General features: G+C 48.1%; 1 protein-coding gene across 2 annotated transcripts in view; it reads left to right on the forward strand.

The window, feature by feature from the left end:
• The window catches only part of ANGPT4 (angiopoietin 4), a 175534-nt gene that overhangs the window by 51137 nt on the left and 102143 nt on the right, over positions 1-22254 (forward strand). The window contains exons 8-9 of one of the 2 annotated variants that reach the window (XR_014008588.1): positions 4266-4399; positions 5947-6496. Coding sequence is in view for 1 of the 2 variants with exons in the window: in XM_081196381.1 (XP_081052507.1) it covers positions 4266-4399; positions 5947-6119 (307 nt within the window). In the remaining variant the exon portion in view is untranslated. Of the gene's footprint in view, positions 1-4265; positions 4400-5946; positions 8924-22254 lie in introns of those variants that run through there. The other variant, XM_081196381.1, reaches the window with a different exon arrangement.

The raw sequence follows: 22254 nt of genomic DNA on the forward strand, positions 1-22254 counted from the left end.
TAAAAGGGTGTCATATAGAGGAGGGAGAAAGGTTATTTTATGCTGCTCCAGAGAAGCGGACACAGAGCAATGGATCCAAACTACAAGAAAGAAGATTCCACCTAAACATTAGGAAGAACTTCCTGACAGTAAGAGCTGTTTGACAGTGGAATTTGCTGCCAAGGAGTGTGGTGGAGTCTCATACTTTGGAGGTCTTTAAGCAGAGGCTTGACAACCATATGTCAGGAGTGCTCTGATGGTGTTTCCTGCTTGGCAGGGGGTTGGACTCGATGGCCCTTGTGGTCTATTCCAACTCTATGATTCTATGAGAGGCGGTCCCGTAGGTACGAGGGTCCTAGGCCGTATAGGGCTTTAAAGGTTAGAACCAGCACCTTAAACCTGATCCTGTACTCCACCGGGAGCCAGTGCAGCTGGTATAGCACCAGGTGAATGTGATCTCGCAGCGAAGACCCCGTAAGGAGTCTCGCCGCGGCATTCTGCACCCGCTGGAGTTTCTGGGTCAGTCTCAAGGGCAGCCCCACGTAGAGCAAGTTACAATAATCCAGTCTGGAGGTGACCGTCACATGGATCACAGTGGCTAGGTCAGGGTGAGAGAGGTAAGGAGCCAACTGCTTAGCTTGGTGGAGATGGAAAAATGCCGCCTTTGTTATACCTGCAATCTGCGCCTCCATGGAAAGGGAGGTGTCGAATATTACACCCAAACTCTTAACGGACAGTGCTGGCACTAAATGCGCCCACGCAAGAGATGGGAGTTGCCCCCCCAAACCCATATTTATCTACTTGCACCCGGGGGTGCTTTCAAACTGCTAGGTGGGCAGGAGCAGGGACCGAGCAACGGGAGCTCACCCCATCGCGGGGATTCGAACTGCTGACCTTTTGATCGGCAAGTCCTAGGCTCTGTAGTTTAACCCACAGCGCCACCCGCGTCCCTGGAGAGTTTGGTAGGACATCCCTAATTTCATCAGAGATATGTTGGGGGGTATGGAGTTATCCAACCCCCGAACCATCTGAAAGCAGCCCTGTACAGTGGTACCTCTGGTTGCGAACGGGATCCATTCCGGAGGACCATTCGCAACATGAAAAGATCGCAACCTGCAGCGGCGCATCTGCGCACGCACGGGTTGCGATTCACCATTTTTGCGTGTGATGTCATTTTGCGCTTCTCTGCATGTGCGAGCGGCGAAACCCAGAAGTAACCCGGAAGCATTACTGTATTTTAATATTGTGTTGGAAGCCGCCCAGAGTGGCTGGGGAAACTCAGCCAGATGGGCGGGGTATAAATAATAAATTATTATTATTATTATTATTATTATTATTATTATTATTATTATTATTATTATTAGCGTTGGGAGCCGCTGTAGAAACTGTGAGAATGATCAGGAACATACCGGAGAGTGAATCCTATTCAACTTAGTGGGACTTAGTTCTGAGTGTTTAAGACTGACCATTTTTTACCCCATTACGTAGGAGTAAACTCCATTGAATACAGTGGAACTTCCTTCTGAGTAAACAGTGTAAGGCTCCATTTACAATAAAGGAATAAGCACTCCCTGTGTTTTCTAAGAAATGGTTGGCTGCAGAAGCACGGCAGTGAAAGAGTTTAAAGTGGATTGGTGACATTGTCTTTCAAAATGATAGGATGGGCTTTTTATGCCAGCTTCACCATCTCCTTCGTTTAGTGCAGGACTTTTATTTCCAGGATAAACAGGATTCTGTTTTTCCACCTCCGAGACGTGGAGGGGAGGAAAAAGGAAACGCAGGACGTTTTGGGATCAAATCAGAAACAGGGACTGAAATCTACTCGGAGTTGAGAGTGGATTTCATGCTCTTTATTCAGCTCATAGTGGTGAGGAGGAATGGATGTTCCCCCAGAATGTCTGCTTTATATACCGTAGATATTTACACAATGGGCCCCGTGTGATTGGCTAATTCTGGGATTCACCTGTAGGCCAATCAGGTTGCTGATTCACTTCCACCTGGAGCTGGATTGGGTGGCTTCTGTGGACTAATCAGATTGTTGCATTCTGGACCCTATTGTTCTAGGATTAATCAGACTGCTGCATTATGGATCCTATTCAACTCAGTAGATAACAGGGACAGCTTCTGTAATTCCTGGACTGTCCCTGGAAAATCAGGACGCTTGGAGGGTATGAGATCACCTTCATTTTAGAGCTAATCCCTGTCTGGAATCTGATAGAGAACTGGTCTCACCTCCTAAACCACTGAGCTCCATGCAGATTCCACCCGGGGTTTTTCCGTACGTGCTTCAAGCACCAAATCAGCCAAAGCCACCCGAATGAAAATGCTTGTTCTGGCCAGCTTAGAAGGAGATTTGAACCTACTCTGATAAAGGTGAAGGGGCTTGGACAAGTTGTTCCGAGAGTGCTTTGCCCTGGAGGTCAGCCACCTAGCAAATCATCAGCCCGGGTGCAGGGACCGTCTCCTGTGGGTTTAATGGGGAATCTGAACCCATCTCAGGTGGCCTCTTGTGAGAGAACTTTGCCACCTAGCAAATCTCCAGCTCTGTTTGTGTCTTCACCTCCACTTTCCTTGGGAGCTGCCCATCCAGGAGCTGAGTGTGCCAAGCCTCCTTTAACTTGCTGGTATTTATGGATGTGACTAAGGGTTTCTGGCGAGCAACTGTTTCTCAGAGAACATGGTGCTCATTCAGGGTGTCCTCCTTGCCCTCTGCTCACCAGGCAAGGGCACTTCTCATTTCATCTGCTTTTGATCTGCTGAGGTATTTGTGGATTTCCAAAAACATCATCATCATCATCATCTCTCTCTCTCTCTCTCTCTCTCTCTCTCTCTCTCTCTCTCTCATTTTTATTTATTTTCCATTTAATAACATACATTCACATCATTCACTTTACCTCCCTGGCTCTTTAGAGACTATCGACTTCCTTCCCTCCCGCCTCATGGCTTTCAAAATTAACCTTTATATCATTGCATTTTGTACGTTTTCCAATTCCAATTACACTCATTACAAAATAGCTCAAAATTTAAATAAATATAGAAAGGGAGAAGACTTCTCATTACAAGTTAATTGCTAATTGCTTACAATAATCTTTCAGATATTGCATAAATTTACTCGTCCTTTTGGAATACTGTACTTAATTGTGCTGGTTTTGGATTTTTCCCATCAGCTTCGCCAGTTCTGCAAAGTCCATCATCTTCATCTGCCCCTCTTCTTTTGTTGGTACTTCTTCTTGTTTCCATTTTGGGGCTAAAAAAATTCTTGCCTCAGTTGTTGCATACATAAACAGCCTTTTATCTTCCCTTGGTATCTCTTCGCCCACTACACCCAATAAAAAAGGCTTCTGGTTTTTTAACTAAAGTATTTTTAAAAATTTTCTTTAACTTGTTATATACTATTTCCCAGAAAGCCTTTACCTCTTTACGAGTCCACCACATGTGGAAGACGATCCCTTCCCTTTCTTTACATTTCCAACACTCATTGGTTCTTGTCTGGTACATTTTAGCAAGTTTAAATGGTAAAGGGACATCTGACCATTAGGTCCAGTCATGACCGACTCTGGGGTTGTGGTTGTTGTTATATTATTTATTTATTTATTTATTTATTATTATTATTATTATTATTATTATTATTATTATTATTATTATTATTATTATTTATACCCCACCCATCTGACTGGGTTTATCCAGCCACTCTGGGCAGCTCCCAACAGAATTAAAAGCACAATAAAATATCAAACATTAAAAACTTCCCTAAACAGGGCTGCCTTCAGATGTCTTCTAAAAATCAGATAGTTGTTTATTTCCTTGACATCTGATGGGAGGGTATTCCACGGGGCGGGTGCCACTACCGAGAAGGCCCTCTGCCTGGTTCCCTGTATCCTCACTTCTCGCAGGGAGGGAACCGCCAGAAGGCCCTTGGCGCTGGACCTCAGTGTCTGGGCAGAACGATGGGGGTGGAGACGCTCCTTCAGGTATACTGGGCCGAGGCCGGTTAGGGCTTTAATGGTCAGCACCAACACTTTGAATTGTGCTTGGAAACGTACTGGGAGCTAATTAAGGTCTTTCAGGACTGGTGCTTTATGGTCTCGGCAGCCACTCCCAGTCCCCAGTCTAGCTGCCGCATTCTGGATTAATTGCAGTTTCCAGGTCACCTTCAAAAAATATCTATCACTAGTCCTCCACACAAGGAAATGCCGTCCTGGAGCCCCAGCCTTTGCCTTCCTGCTCTCTGCTGCAACTTGTAGGGGATTTCGTTCTTTCTCATCATGAGGTCTTCTGTTCCACAGGCTTTTCTTGAGAGGCTACAAAGGCAGTGCTGGGCAGCAGAGTGGCTTGCCTCTCCAAGGCACGGGCTTCAGCACGCGAGACGCTGACAATGACAACTGCCGGAACTGCAAGTGCGCGCAGATGCTTTCTGGTGGTGAGTCGGCCTTTGTGCTCCCTGACTGGGAAGGAAGGGAGGAGAGAAGAAGGGGTCAAGAGAGAATCCAAGAGCTTTGAATCTTGAGTTTCTCTTTTTCCAGGCTCCACATTTCCAAATCAGTTTGCATACACACATATATAAGGCATCAGCATTTCAGTGCAAAATTCTCATCCTATAAACATTTGCATGTAATTCCCCCTGCTATACATATTTTTGCAGAGCACCTTCACCTAATAGAATGCCTTTTCATGTTTTTTTCACTAATGTATACAATTTTATGCACACTTTCCTCCATTTTTGTACACATTGCTTGGCCAGAGAGCTATGTTGTAAAACTAGGGAAAGCGCAGATTTTTTTAAGGATGGCTGCGTTTCCATTGTCATATTGCTTCAAAAAGTGTAAATTTCTCTTCAAACCAAGACTCCACTAAAAGCCTTAGAGCTTTGCCATTTTAAAGCAGTTTGAGTTTTTAAGCACTCTGTACATGTTTGTCTTCTGCTGAAGCATTTGGACAGCAGTGGTTCACAAACTTTTGGGGGGCCGCTGCTCCCTTGGTTCTATAAACTCCTCCCCAGTGCCCCCCCACCCTATAAAACGTGGTTTGCATGAATAGTGATTTGCATGAGCCACTGAGGAAGGCAATAACACAATAAAATTTAAAACAGTAGCCTACGGGACCGCCTCTCCTGGTATGTCCACAGAGGACCTTACGGTCTTCAAATAAAAACATCTTGGAGATCCCAGGCCACAGGGAGTTTAGGCTGGCCTCAACCAGAGCCAGGGCCTTTTTGGCTGTGGTCCCGATCTGGTGGAACGCTCTGTCCCAAGAGACTAGGGCCCTGCGGGACTTGACATCTTTCCGCAGAGCCTGCAAGACAGAGCTGTTCCACCAAACCTTTGGCCAAGGCACAGTCTGACCCCCTCTCTCCTTCTGTAATCCTCATAGAACTCTAGCCCAATGGTTGCCATTAATTTGACTCTGAATTGATTTTAGAATGAATTGATTTTAGAATATATTTCAATTAATCGATGGTGATTTTATGTAAACTGTGTTACTTTTACTGTTGTTAGCCGCTCTGAGCCCAGCTTTGGCTGGGGGGGGGCGGGATATAAATAAAATTTTTTTATTAATTAACTAATTAATTAAATGCACATTTATTCAGAATCCAATTAAAACTATTTAGTTCAATTATTCCAACAAAACTGATGAGTTTGATCCAGCGATACCAGCTTTTCAAAGCTGAATAGTCATTCCCACTTCCAGCGTCACCCCGCTTTCCTCTTAGTGCCCCCCTAGCAGGGGTGCCAACTTGAAAAAAATATTGGGGGTGCCAGGTAAGCCCTGCATAAATAATCACAAGATGTGGCACCACACACATGGCAATGCCCATCAACTTTTTGGGGGTGTCCCACTCAAATATTTTATTGGGGGGGGCGAAGGGACCTCGGTGCCTAGGAGTTGAATCCCACCACAGCCAGGGGGTGGTAGCACCTACTTTGGGACCCACTGATCTGCGGTTTGCTTCTCCTGATGCACGTTCAGGTTGGTGGTTTGATGCCTGCGGACTCTCGAATCTGAACGGCATCTACTACCCGGCGAAGCACAATATCCGGAAACTGAACGGGATCCGATGGCACTACTTCCAGGGACCGGGCTACTCGCTAAAGGGGACGAGGATGATGATCCGGCCTTCGGGCAGCCCTGAAGGAGCATAGCGGAGAGACGCCAAGCAGGGCTGCAGTTTCTGTGAGCCAGGGAGAGCAAACCTTGGCACAGGTAACAGGAACTGCCTTCCGGTTTGGACAGGTGGCAGGTGCAGAGAGACTCCCTGAGAAAGAGGCCTTTGCGGCTAGGAATTCATGGCTGCGGTCGGACGCAAAGTGCACCAGCTTTCTCTTTCTCCTCCCAGATGGCGCAGGAAGCTGTCTTTTGTGGGCTTTTGGACTTCCGAGAAAATGTACGGTAAACTATTCTGTATGTTAAAGGCTGAATCTGCCCGTGAAAAGTGTGTCACGCTATCCGGCTCGTTTGGGGGCAAGGGGCAAGCTTGTTGGGTAAATGCAGAAAAATCTGGTCAGTTTTATATTGTGTTGTTGTTGTTGTTGTTTAGTCGTGTCCGACTCTTCGTGACCCCCTGGACCAGAGCACGCCAGGCCCTCCTGTCTTCCACTGCCTCCCGCAGTTTGGTCAAACTCATGCTGGTAGCTTCGAGAACACTGTCCAACCATCTCGTCCTCTGTCGTCCCCTTCTCCTTGTGCCCTCCATCTTTCCCAACATCAGGGAGTCTTCTCTTCTCATGAGGTGGCCAAAGTCTTGGAGCCTCAGCTTCAGGATCTGTCCTTCCAGTGAGCACTCAGGGCTGATTTCCTTCAGAATGGAGAGGTTTGTTCTTCTTGCAGTCCATGGGACTCTCAAGAGTCTCCTCCAGCACCAGAATTCAAAAGCATCCATTATTCAGCCATCAGCCTTTATATTATTTATATTATGCTTCAGGCTTTATTTGGGTAAAGACAGACATAATCCTGCCTGTGTTGGACACTGGTTCTGCAGAGATTGGTGGAAGTTCAGAAACATCTGGATTGCCAAAGGTTTTCCCCATCCCTGATTTATATAGGACAGAGTCATGCTCTGAAGATGACGCTCTGAGTTCCCTTCTTTTGCTTCACATAAACACAAATAGGTTCAGAGACCCCACAATTTGGAGCCTCGGTGCCGTGAATGGACTAAGCTGCCCTCTGCTGGCACAGTCTGGGTTGCAACATCCTTGCAAGAGACTGTGAAGCGTTTCTGCTGTGGTCAAGGGGTGTATGTGTCAAATTGGCCATTTTCAACCACATTTCTCCACGTTGAACTGGTCAGCAGGGCTAGCCCAAGATGGGAAAATCAAAATGACCCCACTCCTTATTCGGCAGCAGGGGGAATCAAGTCTCCAGCGAACCCTCCTGCAAAAGGCTCAGTAAAATCTCACCTCGCCTTGGCAGTTCTGTTTCAAAACATTTTGAGCCAAGGCATGAATGTGACGGGGGCAGCTTTAACTGTGCTCTACCTGCAGGATATCTGCCTGCCATTTACTTGTGGAGCAGCTTCTTTGGAGAAAAGGTGGCACAACACCGCAAACCCTCCAGCCTCGAAAGCTGAGATTTCCCCCTTCTGCCTGCCCTGTACTTATCCCTACAAGCCCTGCTTGAGGGCCAAAGCATGACAGCTGCCTGGAAAATAATGTTGGTGAACATTCCGTGACGTGCAGCAACTCTGCTGATAACGAAGTGGCCATTTTTCGCTTGCAATATACCGTATTGGCCTGAATATAAGCTGCACCCGAATACAGTATAAGCTGCACTTCTAAAATTGGAGGGGGGGAGGGGAAAAAATACCCGAATATAAGCCTCTCCATTCCTTGCTGCTCCTGGCTGCATACTAGACAGGGGGAGGGGAGGGGACAGGGGACCATAGCTGTCAACTTTTTCCTTTTCTTGCGAGGAATCCTATTCAGAATAAGGGAATTTCCCTTTAAAAAAGGGGAACGTTTGCCCCATGCACCTGGCTGCATATATATGCCACACTTTAACTTTTCACGGTTGGAATTTGGGGGGGGGGGAGTGAGGCATCTATTCAGGCCAATACAGTATAAAACAAGAAGTATTTTTCTTTCTGTCGCACCTCCAACGTAGCAAAGCGCTTCGCTTCCTACGGTGGCCTGGAGTCCAGGGATGGCAAATTGCCCAGGGCCCAAATCTCACCCAGGGAGCACATGATTCCAAATGTTCATAGATGCACACAACCACATGAATGGAAGTCTGATCAGTCTATATACCACAAATGATCCCCATTTGCTCTGCATGAAATCCATTTGTGGGAGGTCGGCGGGTTGGTGTGGATGTAATTTCTGGTTGACTTTAGAGTCCGAGGCCATCAAATTGTGACACTCTGGTATCTCTGCCTTGTACCTGGTCCAAGAGACATCAGAGCAGACACCTGGGATCCTTTGGGAGGAAGGACACAATATAATAATAATAATAATAATAATAATAATAATAATAATAATAATAATAATATAGTATCCTTGCGATGGATATTAGTGGAAAATAGGTCGATTGGGATCACAGAATCCTCTCCTTAATGCACAATTTCACTTAGTTTTAAATGAGCTTTGTAAATAGTCATCTTTGTTTTGTGATTGGGTTGTTGTCTATGATCCAGTAGAAGAAAGGAGTTGTATTCACTCTCATATTAAGCTTTATGTAGCTGACCACCAGTCTCATCTTTGTCTTTTTCACCCCGTCCACTTCAAAGTGTTTCCTAAATGGTTTGTTGTTGTTGTTGTTGTTGTTTTTGCTGCTGAAGTGATGTATTTGACAATTCTACAGTTTAAATGATACAGCAATTAACTTTGTATAATACAGTTGTGGTACAATAGTCAATGTTCGGCTTTTATTCTTCCACATTTGCCTCTGTAATGTTAATTTGTACTATGTATCTGAAAAATAAACCCCAAACAAAAAACTTCAGCCAAACTCCCCTTCCTCCTCCAGCTTTATTGATAGTTTAAAATTACATTTCTATATTTTAGGACTTCAGTTGCTTTTACCATCTGATGGTATTTGAGATCTTTGTTCATTCGAATGTTTCTTTCTTTTATTCTTATCTCTGGGAAACCAAAGAAAAGCTTCTGAAAGTGGCTATCGAGGGAATGATGTTGGTCAAGTTAGTATTGTTAATGTTGTTGGTTAATATACCAAGATGAACGCGAAGAGGGAATATTTTTTAAAGCTTTGAAAGAGGAGGTTAAGGGGTGATATGATAGCCATGTTCAAATATATAAAAGGATGTCACATAGAGGAGGGAGAAAGGTTGTTTTCTGCTGCTCCAGAGAAGCGGACACGGAGCAATGGATCCAAACTACAAGAAAGAAGATTCCACCTAAACATTAGGAAGAACTTCCTGACAGTAAGAGCTGTTTGACAGTGGAATTTGCTGCCAAGGAGTGTGGTGGAGTCTCCTACTTTGGAGGTCTTTAAGCAGAGGCTTGACAACCATATGTCAGGAGTGCTCTGATGGTGTTTCCTGCTTGGCAGGGGGTTGGACTCAATGGCCCTTGTGGTCTATTCCAGCGGCGTAGCGTGAGTTATCAGCACCCGGGGCAACGCAAGTAATTTGCGCCCCCTAACCCGGGGCAAGGCACGTAATTTGCGCCCCCCTACCCCCTAACCTGCGAGTTGCCGCTGGCGCTGCTGCCCAAAGGACGCCGCTTGCCCGGAAGAGGAGGGGGGCAGAGAGGCGAGGAAAATGCAACGGCCCAGCTGCTGCAGCAGCAGCGGCGGAGGCGGGGCTGTGAGGAGGGGCTGCCTGGTGCGTCCTCCGCGGCGAGCGCTGAGAGCCGCTGCCTGCCGGGCGCCTTCAGCCGGGTGCCGCGAGACATGCGGCTCTGCTACAGCCTGCGCCCAAGGCTCTTCGGCGACTCCGGAGGCAGCGAGCGCGCCCCCCCAGATGTTGCGCCCGGTGCGGCCTGCCCCCCTTGCACCCCCACGCTACGCCACTGGTCTATTCCAACTCTATGATTCTATGATTCTAAGAGCTCCATGACCGGTAACCAGCAGGCAGCACAAACCTGGAATAAAAAGCATTTTGTTTTGAGCTTAGTGGAAAGTCGTCGTTTAGGAAAGGTTGGCATTTAGATGGTGAAGTTGGGATTCAGACAGTTCATTATTTAGGAGCGATAATCCAATACATTTTGAATTACAGTAGATTTTAAAAATGAGAGATCATTGCTGATATACATGAGTTCAAGCATATAAATATTAAAGTCTAGTCTTGGGGAGGGACAGACACTTTTGACACCTTAGCCTCTCAATTATCTTGACTTCTCCACCTCCTTCAGGACAAGAATGGAGAGATCATTTCGATAAGATTTTTGAAGAAAAGCCTAACTCCTTAAGAAGCTTTGGAAAGCTTTCGAAATGCATTTTCACTTGCCGTATTTTTCGCTCTATAGGACGCACTTTTCCCCCCTGCAAAAATTAAGGGGAAATGTGTGTGCGTCCTATGGAGCGAATGCAGGCTCCTTGGCTTCAGCGATAGCAACGCGAAGCCTCCAAAGCGCAGAGGGAGCGCTCCCTCCGTGCTCCTTGGCTTCACGTTGCTTTCACTGAAGCCTGACCCCTCTCGCTCTCCAGGCTTCAGGGATAGCCGCCTAAAGCCTTTGGAGCGCAGTGGCTATCCCTGAAGCCTTTGGAGCGCAGCGGGACCTCGTGCTGCGCTCCAAAGGCTTTGGCTTCCTTTTGCTGAAGCCTGGAGAGCAAGACTCTCCTGGCTTCAGCAGAGAGGGAGAGCTGCGCAGCTCCCCTTCAGCGAAGCAGGAGGAGAAATGGAAGGGGCTCCGTTTATCCTGCCGCTTCGTTGAAGGGGCGCTGAGCAGAGAGGGGGAGAATTTTTTTTTCTTGTTCTCCCCCTCTAAAACAAGGTGCGTCCTATGGTCAGGTGCGTCCTGTAGAGCGAAAAATGTGGTATTACAATTACCACTATTGCGTTCTTTGTTTCCGTCTCTCATGCTCATTATCTCATTATCCTGTAAATACAGTTTTGGAAATTTGAAATAAACTAAGTTTTTATAAAGAACTTTTTCTCAGGTATTTTGAGTTGCGTTCAACATCTGTACAACACCTGTCAGAATCCACAGGAAATACAGGAGGATGTTCTTAATGGGTAATAGCAGTGGCGTAGCGTGGGGGGTGCAGGGGGGGCCGGCCGCACCGGGGGCAACATCTGGGGGTTAGGGTTAGGGGGCGCAAATCCACGGGTTAGGGGGCGCAAATTACTTGCCTTGCCCCGGGTGCTGACAACCCACGCTACGCCACTGGGTAATAGCACACATTCAGGTTAACACAAGAAACTCAAGAGTTTGGTACTGGAGTGTGAGAACTGATCTCTTTATCCTGGCTTTTGACCCCTGAGGTATTTACTTTTAGGCCCCACCTTATTTCTTGGATTTCAAGTTGTTTTGAATTGGGGGGTTTTCCCCCAAGGTGGCCCGCAAAACAGATGTTTAATTGAGGTGTGTTCTGTAACATGTTCTTGGTTTCTTTCTGTTTACAGTGGTGCCTCGCAAGACGAAAAGAATCCATTCTGTGATTCTCTTCGTCTAGCGGTTTTTTCGTCTTGCGAAGCAAGCCCATTGATGGATTAGTGGATTAGCGTTATTAGCGTTATTAGCGGCTTTTAACGGCTTATCTGCTGATCGGATCAGCTGATAAGCTGCTTAGCGGCTTAGAAAAAGGGGGGAAGGGGGAAAAACCAGCAGGAACTCGCAAGACATTGTCATCTTGCGAAGCAAGCCCATAGGAAATTCGTCTTGCGAAGCACCTCCAAAACGGAAAACTCTTTTATCTAGCGAGTTTTCCGTCTTGCAAGGCATTCGTCTTGCGGGGCACCACTGTATTTTATTTTTCAAAAATTTACAGACATACAAATCACAAACACACAAATCGCACACAATTCCAATACACACATATATTTGACTTCCACCACCCCCACCTTTTGTGGTTTCTTTTTAATTTCAATGTTTTATGCTGCATTTTCACATTAAACAATTTTTAAGTTACTTTTCAGTTTCTGAAAAAATTCCTTCCAGCAGCACCTTAGAGACCAACTAAGTTTGTTATTGGTATGAGCTTTCGTGTGCATGCACACTTCTTCAGATACCAAGTGTGCATGCACACGAAAACTCATACCAATAACAAACGTAGTTGGTCTTTACGGTGCTGCTGGAAGGAATTTTTTTATTTTGTTCTGACTATGGCAGACCAACACGGCTACCTACCCATATCTTGATAATATGTTTAACTGCTTGTTTTACCCTGTTTTACCATGCTAATGAACTTATTTGCATACAATAATTTTTCAAATATTCCACAAATTTTGATAATGTTTTCTTCTTCTTGGTTTCTTATTACACCTGTTAATCTTGCCATTTCAGCATAATCCATTAATATAATCAGCCCCTCATTCTTGGTTAGTACTGCATCTTCTTTCCATCTCTGGGCAAAAACCATTCTAGCTACAGTTGTAGCATACATAAACAATTATTATTATCGTTGTCTTTTGGTATTATCCCTAGAAGAAAAGTATCTAGTTTTTTGGGTTTTTTTACTAAAAGTTATCTTGAACATTTTCTTCAATTCATTATAGATCATTCCCCAGAAAATTGTTTTCAATGTGTTTTAATTGCTGAAACCCACCTTAGGGCGAATGCTATTAATAGGGAACAGAAAGAAGAAGGAGCCATTTTTTCAGCGAAATTCACATTTTCACCATGTGAGCTTGTCATCCAAGCAAAAGAGGAGACCCACACCCTGTGGTTCAGACAACATCTTTGCTTGGGCTGAGTGACTGTGTAGGGAGATCCAGTAGATCAGGCATAGGCAAACTCGGGCCTCCCAATGCTTTTGGGACTACAACTCCCATCATCCCTGACCACTAGTCCTGTTAGCTAGGAATGATGGGAGTTGTAGTCCCAAAACATCTGGAGGCCTGAGTTTGCCTATGCCTGCAGTAGATCCTTACTCCTCCTAATGCCTATAGCTCTCGCACTGGTGTTTACTGAATCCAACATGTAGGATTCTGACTCTCCCACCATGCTCATTTGCTCGCACTGAAATATATTTTCACAATGAACAGATCCAAGCAGGGCCGGATTTAGGTTGGATGAGGCCCTAAGCTACTGGAGGTACTGGGGCTCCTTATATGTCCAGCTGTCCTTTGTCAACAACAAATTGCCACTGTTTTTTGTGTTGAATATATGCTAGATGGTAATTGATGGACCTAATAGGTATCTGGGACGTGGGTTAAACCACAGAGCCTAGGGCTTGCCGATCAGAAGGTTGGCGGTTCAAATCTCCACGATGGGGTAAGCTCCCATTGCTCGGTCCCTGCTCCTGCCAACCTAGCAGTTCAAAAGCACATCAAAGTGCAAGTAGATAAATAGGTACCGCTCCGGCGGGAAGGTAAATGGTGTTTCCGTGCGCTGCTCTGGTTCGCCAGGAGTGGCTTAGTCATGCTGGCCACATGACCCGGAAGCTATATGCCGGCTCCCTCGGCCAGTAAAGCAAGATGAGCGCCACAACCCTCGAGTCAGCCATGACTGGACCTAATGGTCAGGGGTCCCTTTACCTTTACCTTTAATAGGTATCTAAAGCCATTTGCCCATGTTGCCATGCAACCAGTCCATACAGAATGTAGGCACCCTATATATAGAAAGGAGCAAAGCAGGGATATTATAGGGAGCAGGCTAGCAGGCGGGACCCATGACTTACATCCTAGGAGCCTACACAACACAAAACACGGTTGCTGTAGGTAGGTTTTATTTTATATGATTTTTATCTTATGTTTTGGAAATGTACATCCTGTTTTTTTCTTTAATTTTTTTTGGGGGTCCCCAAGAGAGCTGGCCCTAAGCTATAGCTTGTTTAGCTTATACGTAAATCCAGCACTGGACTGGATCATCCAAGTTAAACTCAACTTGCGGGAAAGTCAACCCCAACTCGAGCGTGCAAATAAAGCTCCCACCACTAGAGGACGCCGCAGGCCAGAAATATAATTTGGAGCTGAACTGAAATTCAAATCAGATGCAAGTGAGATGGTAGCGATTCCCAATCGGGCATTACCATTGAACTGTAGACACCACGAGAATCATCTAGCCCCAAACCTGAAATGCAGGAATCTTTTTGCCCAACGTGGGGCTTCAGCCCCAAACTCTGAAATTTCAACACTCCCAACTGAGTTATCCCAGCTGTAATATAGGAAACCCTTTAAAAAACAAGAACAAGAGGATTTTGGACAATCTTGCCACTCTTTCTTTTTTCCTTTATCCTCCTGTGATGTAACTCCTATTTGGGGACTTCCCTGGCTTTTTTTCTGGCCCACATAGGACCAGTTTGGATGGTTAGCCTTGGTGAAGACTTGACGTTTTTATCCCCCCAAAAGTTTTTGATTGAGTTTCCACTGAAATGAGGCTGCTTTTTAATGTTTTAATGTTGTATTTTAATCTTGTTTTTAAGCTGTTTTTCAATCAATTGTTTTTATATTTGGTGTTAGCCACCCTGAGCCTGGTCTTGGCTGGGGAGGGCGGGGTATAAATAAAATTTATTATTATTATTATTATTATTATTATTATTATTATTATTATTATTATTATTTATTAAGATTTTTAAAATGGGCAGTATTTGGTCTTGTTGTGGCTGCCATCACTAAAGCGCCCAGTTTATTATTATTATTGTTTTAGTTATTTTAATCTCTGTCATCCCTCAAGGAGCTATGTGGATTTCTCATGTGTAGAGAAAACAAGGTGCAAGCAAGGACTAGCGTAGACCCAACTCATATCCTATCTGGCATCAACATTCAATGCACTCACACACATATCCGAAGGTGGGAAGCATCCTAACCGGCAGGGGTCGCTGGAGGAACAGATCTGAAACAACAGTGCCCCCTACTGGTCAGAGCGCTTCACCGCCCTGTTTCTGGCACCCTCCTCCAACTTGCCACCCTCCAATAGTTTGGGACTACCAGTCCCATCAACACCCCTCACATACACAACTCACCCAGGCCACGGATGGTGGAAGTTGCAATCCAAAATACCTGGGGGGGGGGGCAGGTTGGGGGAAAAATTTGTAGCAGGGGCCAATCACCCACACAAAATTGAGAAGTGGCTAGAAAGCATCCGAGCTGGTCAGAGCCGGCTCTGCCATTAGGCAAAGCGAGGCGAATGCCTCAGGTGGCCTATGTTGGTTGGGAGGCTGGGGCTGCCAGCAAGGTATTGGGGGACAGTGCACGGCGCGGAACCGCTGTCCGGTCTACTGGGCGGCGGCCCTCGGAAAGCCCGGGCTACCAGCCGGAGGGGCTGGCGTTGCCCGGTCTCCCGGCCCTCAGCTCCCCTCCGGTCTACCAGCCAGGAAAGCTAGGTCTTGCCGGTCTTCCTCCAGAGATCGAGGGGCTTCCCGGTCTACCTGGCGCACGGCGCGGAACCGCTGGCCGGTCTACTGGGCGTGGGACCTCGGTGACATGCGCTGCAACCTGCCTTGTGTCCCCAGAGGTAACCTGCTGCCCAATTGCCAGCGTTGGAGTAAGATTCAGCTGCCAGTCTTGGTCAGCTTTTGCCTATGGAAAGGAATCTGCTCCCTCACCGCGTGCAGGAAAATGTCCTGGGCCAGTCCGGGGTTTGCACACCATTCCATGTCTCCCATAGATCACTGGCAGGTGGCTTGATGGACGGTGTCGCAAGCATCAGGTTCTGCCACAATGTGGCCAGACTAGTTCAGCCGCTGGAACTGAGGGGGTCTTCACTGAGGGTCCAGTTGTAGCCTGCGGTGTTCATAGCTATAAATTCCATTGCTAGGAGAATAATCGTTTCAGCCTTTGGCACAAAGGAGTCAAAGGCTGCTGAACATGCCTGGCCACATTGAAAGCCCAATGGTAAGGTAAAGGTAAAGGTAAAGAACCCCTGGACGGTTAGGTCCAGTCAAAGGCATTGCAGGAATTTATGTATAGGTTGCGGGGAGTTGCCCCTCCAGCAGATATCATGCACATGCGGCCCACTACCAAAATCAGCACAATCGCTTTTGTGACTTTTGTGATTTGCCCCTACAAAACACTTCATCGCAGTTTCTTCCTATCTATCCAAAGGGCCTTTGCTGCACGATACCAAATGTAAGAATTCACTGATAAATGTATCTCTGTACTGGCTCACTGGGAAAACTTCAGAAATGCATATAGACGTGTGAGCTCAGCTGCTCAGCAGCCCCTCTGCCTGAGTGATAATCCCTGGCATCCTGATACCTGAGTGCCAGACAGGTAGCCATTCCAGAAATAACAAACCCAGATGAAGACAAAAGGGTGTGATTAACTTGGCTGGGAAACAGATAAATGTAAATATCTTTTTTGATACACTTGATGGGTATTTGGTGGAGGGCAAGGAGAACCATGGGGCAGGGTCCAGGATGCTCAGATTACTGCCACCAGACCTCCCCTTTCATGATGTATGAGTGATGTAGTTTGGGGGGTGTAACATGGGGATGAGCAGCTGATAAAAGTTTGGGGGCTCTTTTGTTTGGGGCTTCCATCTTGTTCCACCTTGTGGCAGGTGGGAGTCCTGTCATGACAGTCTTCAATAAAGACCAAGCCTCCTGGCTGCTGTTTTGCTCTGGTATTCCTGGCTGGTGTCCTTGTTTTTTGTCCAAGGGAGCCCTCAGATTTCTCCGTTAACAAAGGTGACTATGGTGTTGCGGTGCTAATCTCACTTTCAGGCTGAGAGAGCCAGTGTTTGTGCACAGACAGTTTTCCGGGTCATGTGGCCAGCAGGATTAAACCGCTTCTGGCGCTATGGGACCACCGTGATGGAAACAGAGTGCATGGAAACGCCGTTTACCTTCCCGCCGCAGCGGTACCTATTTATCTATTTGCACTGGTTCCCAGTCACCAGTCTAGCTGCCGCATTCTGGATTAGTGGTAGTTTCTGGGTTACCGTCAAACGTAGCCCCACATAGAGCGCATTGCAGTAGTCCAAGCGAGAGATAACCAGAGCATGCACCACTCTGGCGAGACAGTCCGCAGACAGGTAGGGTCTCAGCCTGTGTACCAGGTGGAGCTGGTAAACAGCTGCCCTGGACACAGAACTGACCTGCGCCTCCATGGACAGCTGTGAGTCCAGAATGACTCCCAGGCTGCGCACCTGGTCCTTCAGGGGCACAGTTACCCCATTCAGGACCAGGGAGTCCCCCACACCCGCCCACACCCTGTCCCCCAAGAGCAGTACTTCTGTCTTGTCAGGATTCAACCTCAATCTGTTAGCCGCCATTCATCCTCCAACCGCCTCCCGACACTCAACAAAGGACCTTACCACCTTCACTGGTTCTGATTTGAAGGAAGGTATTGAGGTCCTGATCGTGCAACCCAAAGCCCTGCTTTAATAGGTGTTGGAATAGGCGACAGTGTTTAACACCCACTGCATGGAGGAGAAGAATAGAGTCATCTAACTGTAGAGGTGTAAGCGACCCAAGGGGTTGTCTTGTTCAGCTCCCCGAAATGCAGGAATCACAGCTAAAAGCTACTAAGGGGTTCTTGCGCCTGGGAGCGAGGGAGGCTTTCCAGAGTAGCGAGTTCAAGTTTCCATGTTCCCTTCCCTGTTTTGTAATGGCTGATCCTCTGAAGTCAAGGAACCTGTTTAAACCTCCCAGCTGAGGCTGTCTTCCTCCGAAGAGGACAAAGAACTTCCCTCGCCACATTAGGGAGGAAGCTTACTTCTGAGGAAACACAGAGAGGATTGTGTGACTTCCCTCTAAATCTTTTTGGCATCGCGGGTCGGCGGTTCGATTCCCCGCGACGGGGTGAGCTCCAGTTGCTCGCTCCCTACTCCTGCCAACCTAGCAGTTCGAAAGCACATCAAAGTGCAAGTAGATAAATAGGTACCGCTCTGGTGGGAAGGCCAACGGCGTTTCCGTGCGCTGCTCTGGTTCGCCAGAAGCGGCTTAGTCATGCTGGCCACATGACCCGGAAGCTGTACGCTGGCTCCCTCAGCCAATAAAGCGAGATGAGCGCCGCAACCCCAGACGCTCACGACTGGACCTAACAGTCAGGGCTCCCTTTACCTAACAAATGCTCAGTATTGCCAGCACGGACTGGCAGCTGCGCTCTTCAAGCTTTCGTGCATGGAATGTTCCCAGCCCTACCTAGAGATGCTGAGAATTTATCCTGGGTCCTTCTACATTCAAAGCAGGGGTTCTGCCAGGGATCAATGCATTTGCAGAGCACATGGGCCAGAATGTAACTCCCAAAGTCGAAATTCAAGTCAAAGGCCAAGACAGGGAATCCACAGGGCAGGCAATGAGAAAGATTTATAAGATTATTATTATTATTAGGATCTCGAGTGCTCAAAGCATGGTGAGGCATGGGTTCAGATCCTGACTCACAAGTGCAATCTGCAGATCTGAGGGTTAAAAGGCCAGTCCCATCCCCACCACCAACTACACATAGAATCATGGAAATGTAGAGCTGTGGGCGACCCCAATGGTCATCTAGACCAACCCTTTGCAATGCAGGAATCACAACTGATACACAGCTATGTTAACTACCCATTACATGCAAGCACAATGTTTTGCTTTAAAAGAAGAGCTTTAGGGAAGGAGATTGAGCCAAGAGACAGTTAGTGAGGAGGGATGCTTAACCCTTTCCTGCCTGCCTTTTCCCTGCTCCCCGCGTTTGGTGGGGATGAGGGACGGGGCCTTCTCAGTGGCTGCTCCCAGCCTTTGGAACTCCCTTCCCAGACAGGCTAGACTGGCTCCCTCCTTGTTGTCCTTCCATCCACAGGTAAAGACTGCGCCTACGATTTGGAGACACTGTGATTAAGGGAAAGAGGGAACGTCTTTGACCCTTCACGTCCCCACCTCCAACTACACACAGACCCACGCACCCGCTCCCCCAGAGAGTCCAAATAAATAAATAAATTAAAATTCGGGATCCGAGCGTCTGAAGACAAGCACCCGTAGGTTTTCAGAGGCCAACAACGGGTCAAGTCATGCAAGAGGATTGAGAGGCCCGTGGCCTTTCGATTCCTAATGTCTCCGCCACACTTCAGCCGAGGCAATATTTTAAAAGATTTGCATCGACTCCAGCCCCGGATTGGCGATTTGCGGAGATAACGCACAGCCTCGGGGGATCCGTATGGATTTGTGCGCGCCTTTGCGCCTGGCAGCATGGGCTGAGTGATCACCGCACATCCCACAGAGGCTGCTATAGCAACTGCCTAACCCCCCCCCCGACACCCCCCCAGGCTCCCCCATTTTTCCCTGTGTACATGAGCAGCCCCCTGCGTGGGGAGGAGAGGGAGACAAAGGAGGGGGCGGCTGCCAGCTGTCACGCGGAAATGATGCGCCTCCAAAACGTACAGATCATAATTGCACGCGCATTAGCGCAGAGCCCACACCTCCTGCTGCGTCTTGGGGGTGCACGACACCCGCCGCCCCCCCCCCTTGACTTTCCACCCGCTGCTCAGAACACGCAGCTGACTTGAGATTGCAAAGCGATGAAAAGGAAAAACTGACGGGCTCCGGATGCCGAGATAAAAGCGGTGGAGGGAGGCCAATGTTGGGTCTGTAGGTCTGCCTGCAACTCGTTTCTTTCCGCCGAGAACTTCGGAGAGGCAGCGTGGCGCAGTGGTTAGAGTGCCGGACTAGCGCCTGGGAGATCAGGGTTCGTATCCTCCACTTGGGCATTTAGGGTGGCAACCTTGGCCCGTTGTAGAATTATAGGCTTGCAGAGTTGGAAGGGACCTTTGGTGGTCATCTAGTCCAGCCCGCTATGATGAGGGAATCGCTACTACAGGATAAAGTTGCTGTTTAAAGACCTTCGCTGAAATGGAGTCCACCAGAATGCGGCAGCTAGACTGGTGAATGGGAGCGGCCGCCGAGACCATGTAACACTGGTCCTGAAAGACCTACATTGGCTCCCAGTACGTTTCCGAGCACAATTCAAAGTGTTGGTGATGACCTTGAAAGCCCTAAACGGCCTCAGCCTAGTATACCTGAAGGAGCGTCTCCACCCCCATTGTTCAGCCCGGACACTGAAGTCCAGCTCCGAGGGTCTTCTGGTGGTTCCCTCACTGCGAGAAGTGAGGTTACAGGGAACCAGGCAGAGGGCCTTCTCGGTAGTGGCGCCCGCCCTGTGGATCGCCCTCCCATCAGATGCCAAGGAAATAAACAACTATCTGACTTTTAGAAGACATCTGAAGGCAGCCCTGTTTAGGGACGTTTTGAATATTTGATGAATTATTGCATTGTAATATTTTTCTGGAAGCTGCGCAGAGTGTCTGGGGAAACACAGCCAGATGGGTGGGGGATAAATAAAATATTATTGTTATTGTTTTATTGTTATTGTTATTGTTATTACCACCTCCCAAGGGAAACTGTTCAATGGAAGCTCTTTCTGCCATAGAGTTCTTCCTGATGTTTCAGGCATAATCTCCTTTCTTGTAACTTGAATCCATTGGTTCAAGCCCTAACCTCTGGAGCAGGGGGGGGCAAGTTGTCTCCATCTTCTATGTGACACCCCTTGAGAGATGTGAAGATGACTCTCCTTATCATGAGCAGGAAACCCCAGCCTGCTGTTTCAACCCACAAACCAGGGTGGGGAGAGATTCATTCAGAAGTGGATCTCCTGGCAGATGATCTAACCACCTTGCAGGTTGAAACAGTGAGCTGGGGGGGGGAGGGGGAGGCTTACTCACATGTAGACAGAGACACATCCCTCCAGTCTGCTGGGTCAGGTGTGCAGAGGAGCTCTCACCTGGGAACATTTGTGTGGGCAAATGTTCCAGCTTGCCCTTTTAAATAGTGAGGTGGAGCAAGTTTCCAAGAGTGGTCCTGTGTGATGGCCTGGGACTCGGGCTTGGACTCGGAACCAGAGGAGTCTCAGTCTGCACTGGATCCTTTGCCTTAGGTGCAGTGGCGTAGCGTGGGGGATGCAGGGGGGGCCGTCCGCACCGGGCACAACATTGGGGGGCGCTCGCACTCGCAGCTCTCTGCCCCTACCGGGTTAGGGGGTGCAAATTACTTGCCTTGCCCCGGGTGCTGACAACCCACGCTATGCCACTGCTCAGGCGGCATCTGGACCAAGTCTGCGGCCTGATCCTAAAGAGCCCCAGTCTGCACAGGTTCCACTGCAACAAACACCAGCTGGGCCGAGTCAGGGGCCTGAGCCTGCCCTGGCTCCAGGTGCGGGGATGACCTCGTTGCCTCCAGCTGGGCCATCACTTACAGCTGCTCCACTACCAGTTGGGTCAGGGGAGGCTGAGGCGGCCTCTGGGTCTAGTAACCCACTGACGTCTCCCGAGCCGCAGAGACTCAGGTCTGAGAGAAGGAGAGACCTGAGTACTTGCAGGAGGAGTGATTGCCTTCGGACGAGACAGGGAGGTGAGTCGCCGGGGGATCAAGACTGGCCATTACCCCGACAGAGATGAAAGGCTGTTAGACCCTGCCCCAGGTTGCGGGAGCAACATTGCTGCTTGCTGGAACCTGTCTGAGACCCTGTGCCTGACCTAGCCTCGTGTTTCCTGCCTCGTGTCCTGCCTTGGCCCTGTCGGACTGACTCCTAGCGGAATCCTTGGATTCGGGACCGGACCTGGACCGCGTTGCTTGGGTTAACCCCCGGGCCCAGCACATCCTACTTGAGAGATAGTGGTCTAGCCTGCTCTTTCAAGCAACAAATGCTTTCTTTTCCCCCTCCCCTCTCTTGTCTACTTCCTTCAAAAGCAGCTAGCAGGAGCAGGGGGAACTAGAACCAAGAGGAATTTGCGTCTCTCCCCTCCTCCTTTCCTTCCAAAGCTGTTTCTGTTGGAAGTGCAGCAACAGAGATCATTCCATTAGTAACCTAAGGGTTAATTCTAACCAACCAAGAGGGTGGTGAAGGTCACCCCTCGCAACCAATCAGAATGGCATGATCCTTGCTGAGTTAACTCATGATTGGCTCTGACTGGCTGTGTAGTTCTGAGGGAATTTACCTCCTGTAAGTGTTGTTGAGTGTCTTCCTGCTTTCTACCAGACCTGAACCAAGAAAGACATAGCCCCTTTCTCTGCCCCCCCTTCACGTTACACACTCTTCTTGACCCGTTTACTCGTAAAGTTCCCTTAGGGCTTTCTTTGCTCTCTGACAGGCATGGCCAAACTTGTCCCTCCAGCTGTTTTGGGACTACAACTCCTATCATACCTAGCTAACAGGACCAGTGGTCAGGGATAATGGGAGTTGTAGTCCCAAAACAGCTGGAGGACCAATTTTGGCCATGCCTGAAGGTCTGGATTTCATCTGCATTA

This window comes from Podarcis bocagei, assembly GCF_964188305.1.
Source record: "Podarcis bocagei genome assembly, chromosome: 5".
Lineage (NCBI taxonomy): Eukaryota > Metazoa > Chordata > Lepidosauria > Squamata > Lacertidae > Podarcis > Podarcis bocagei.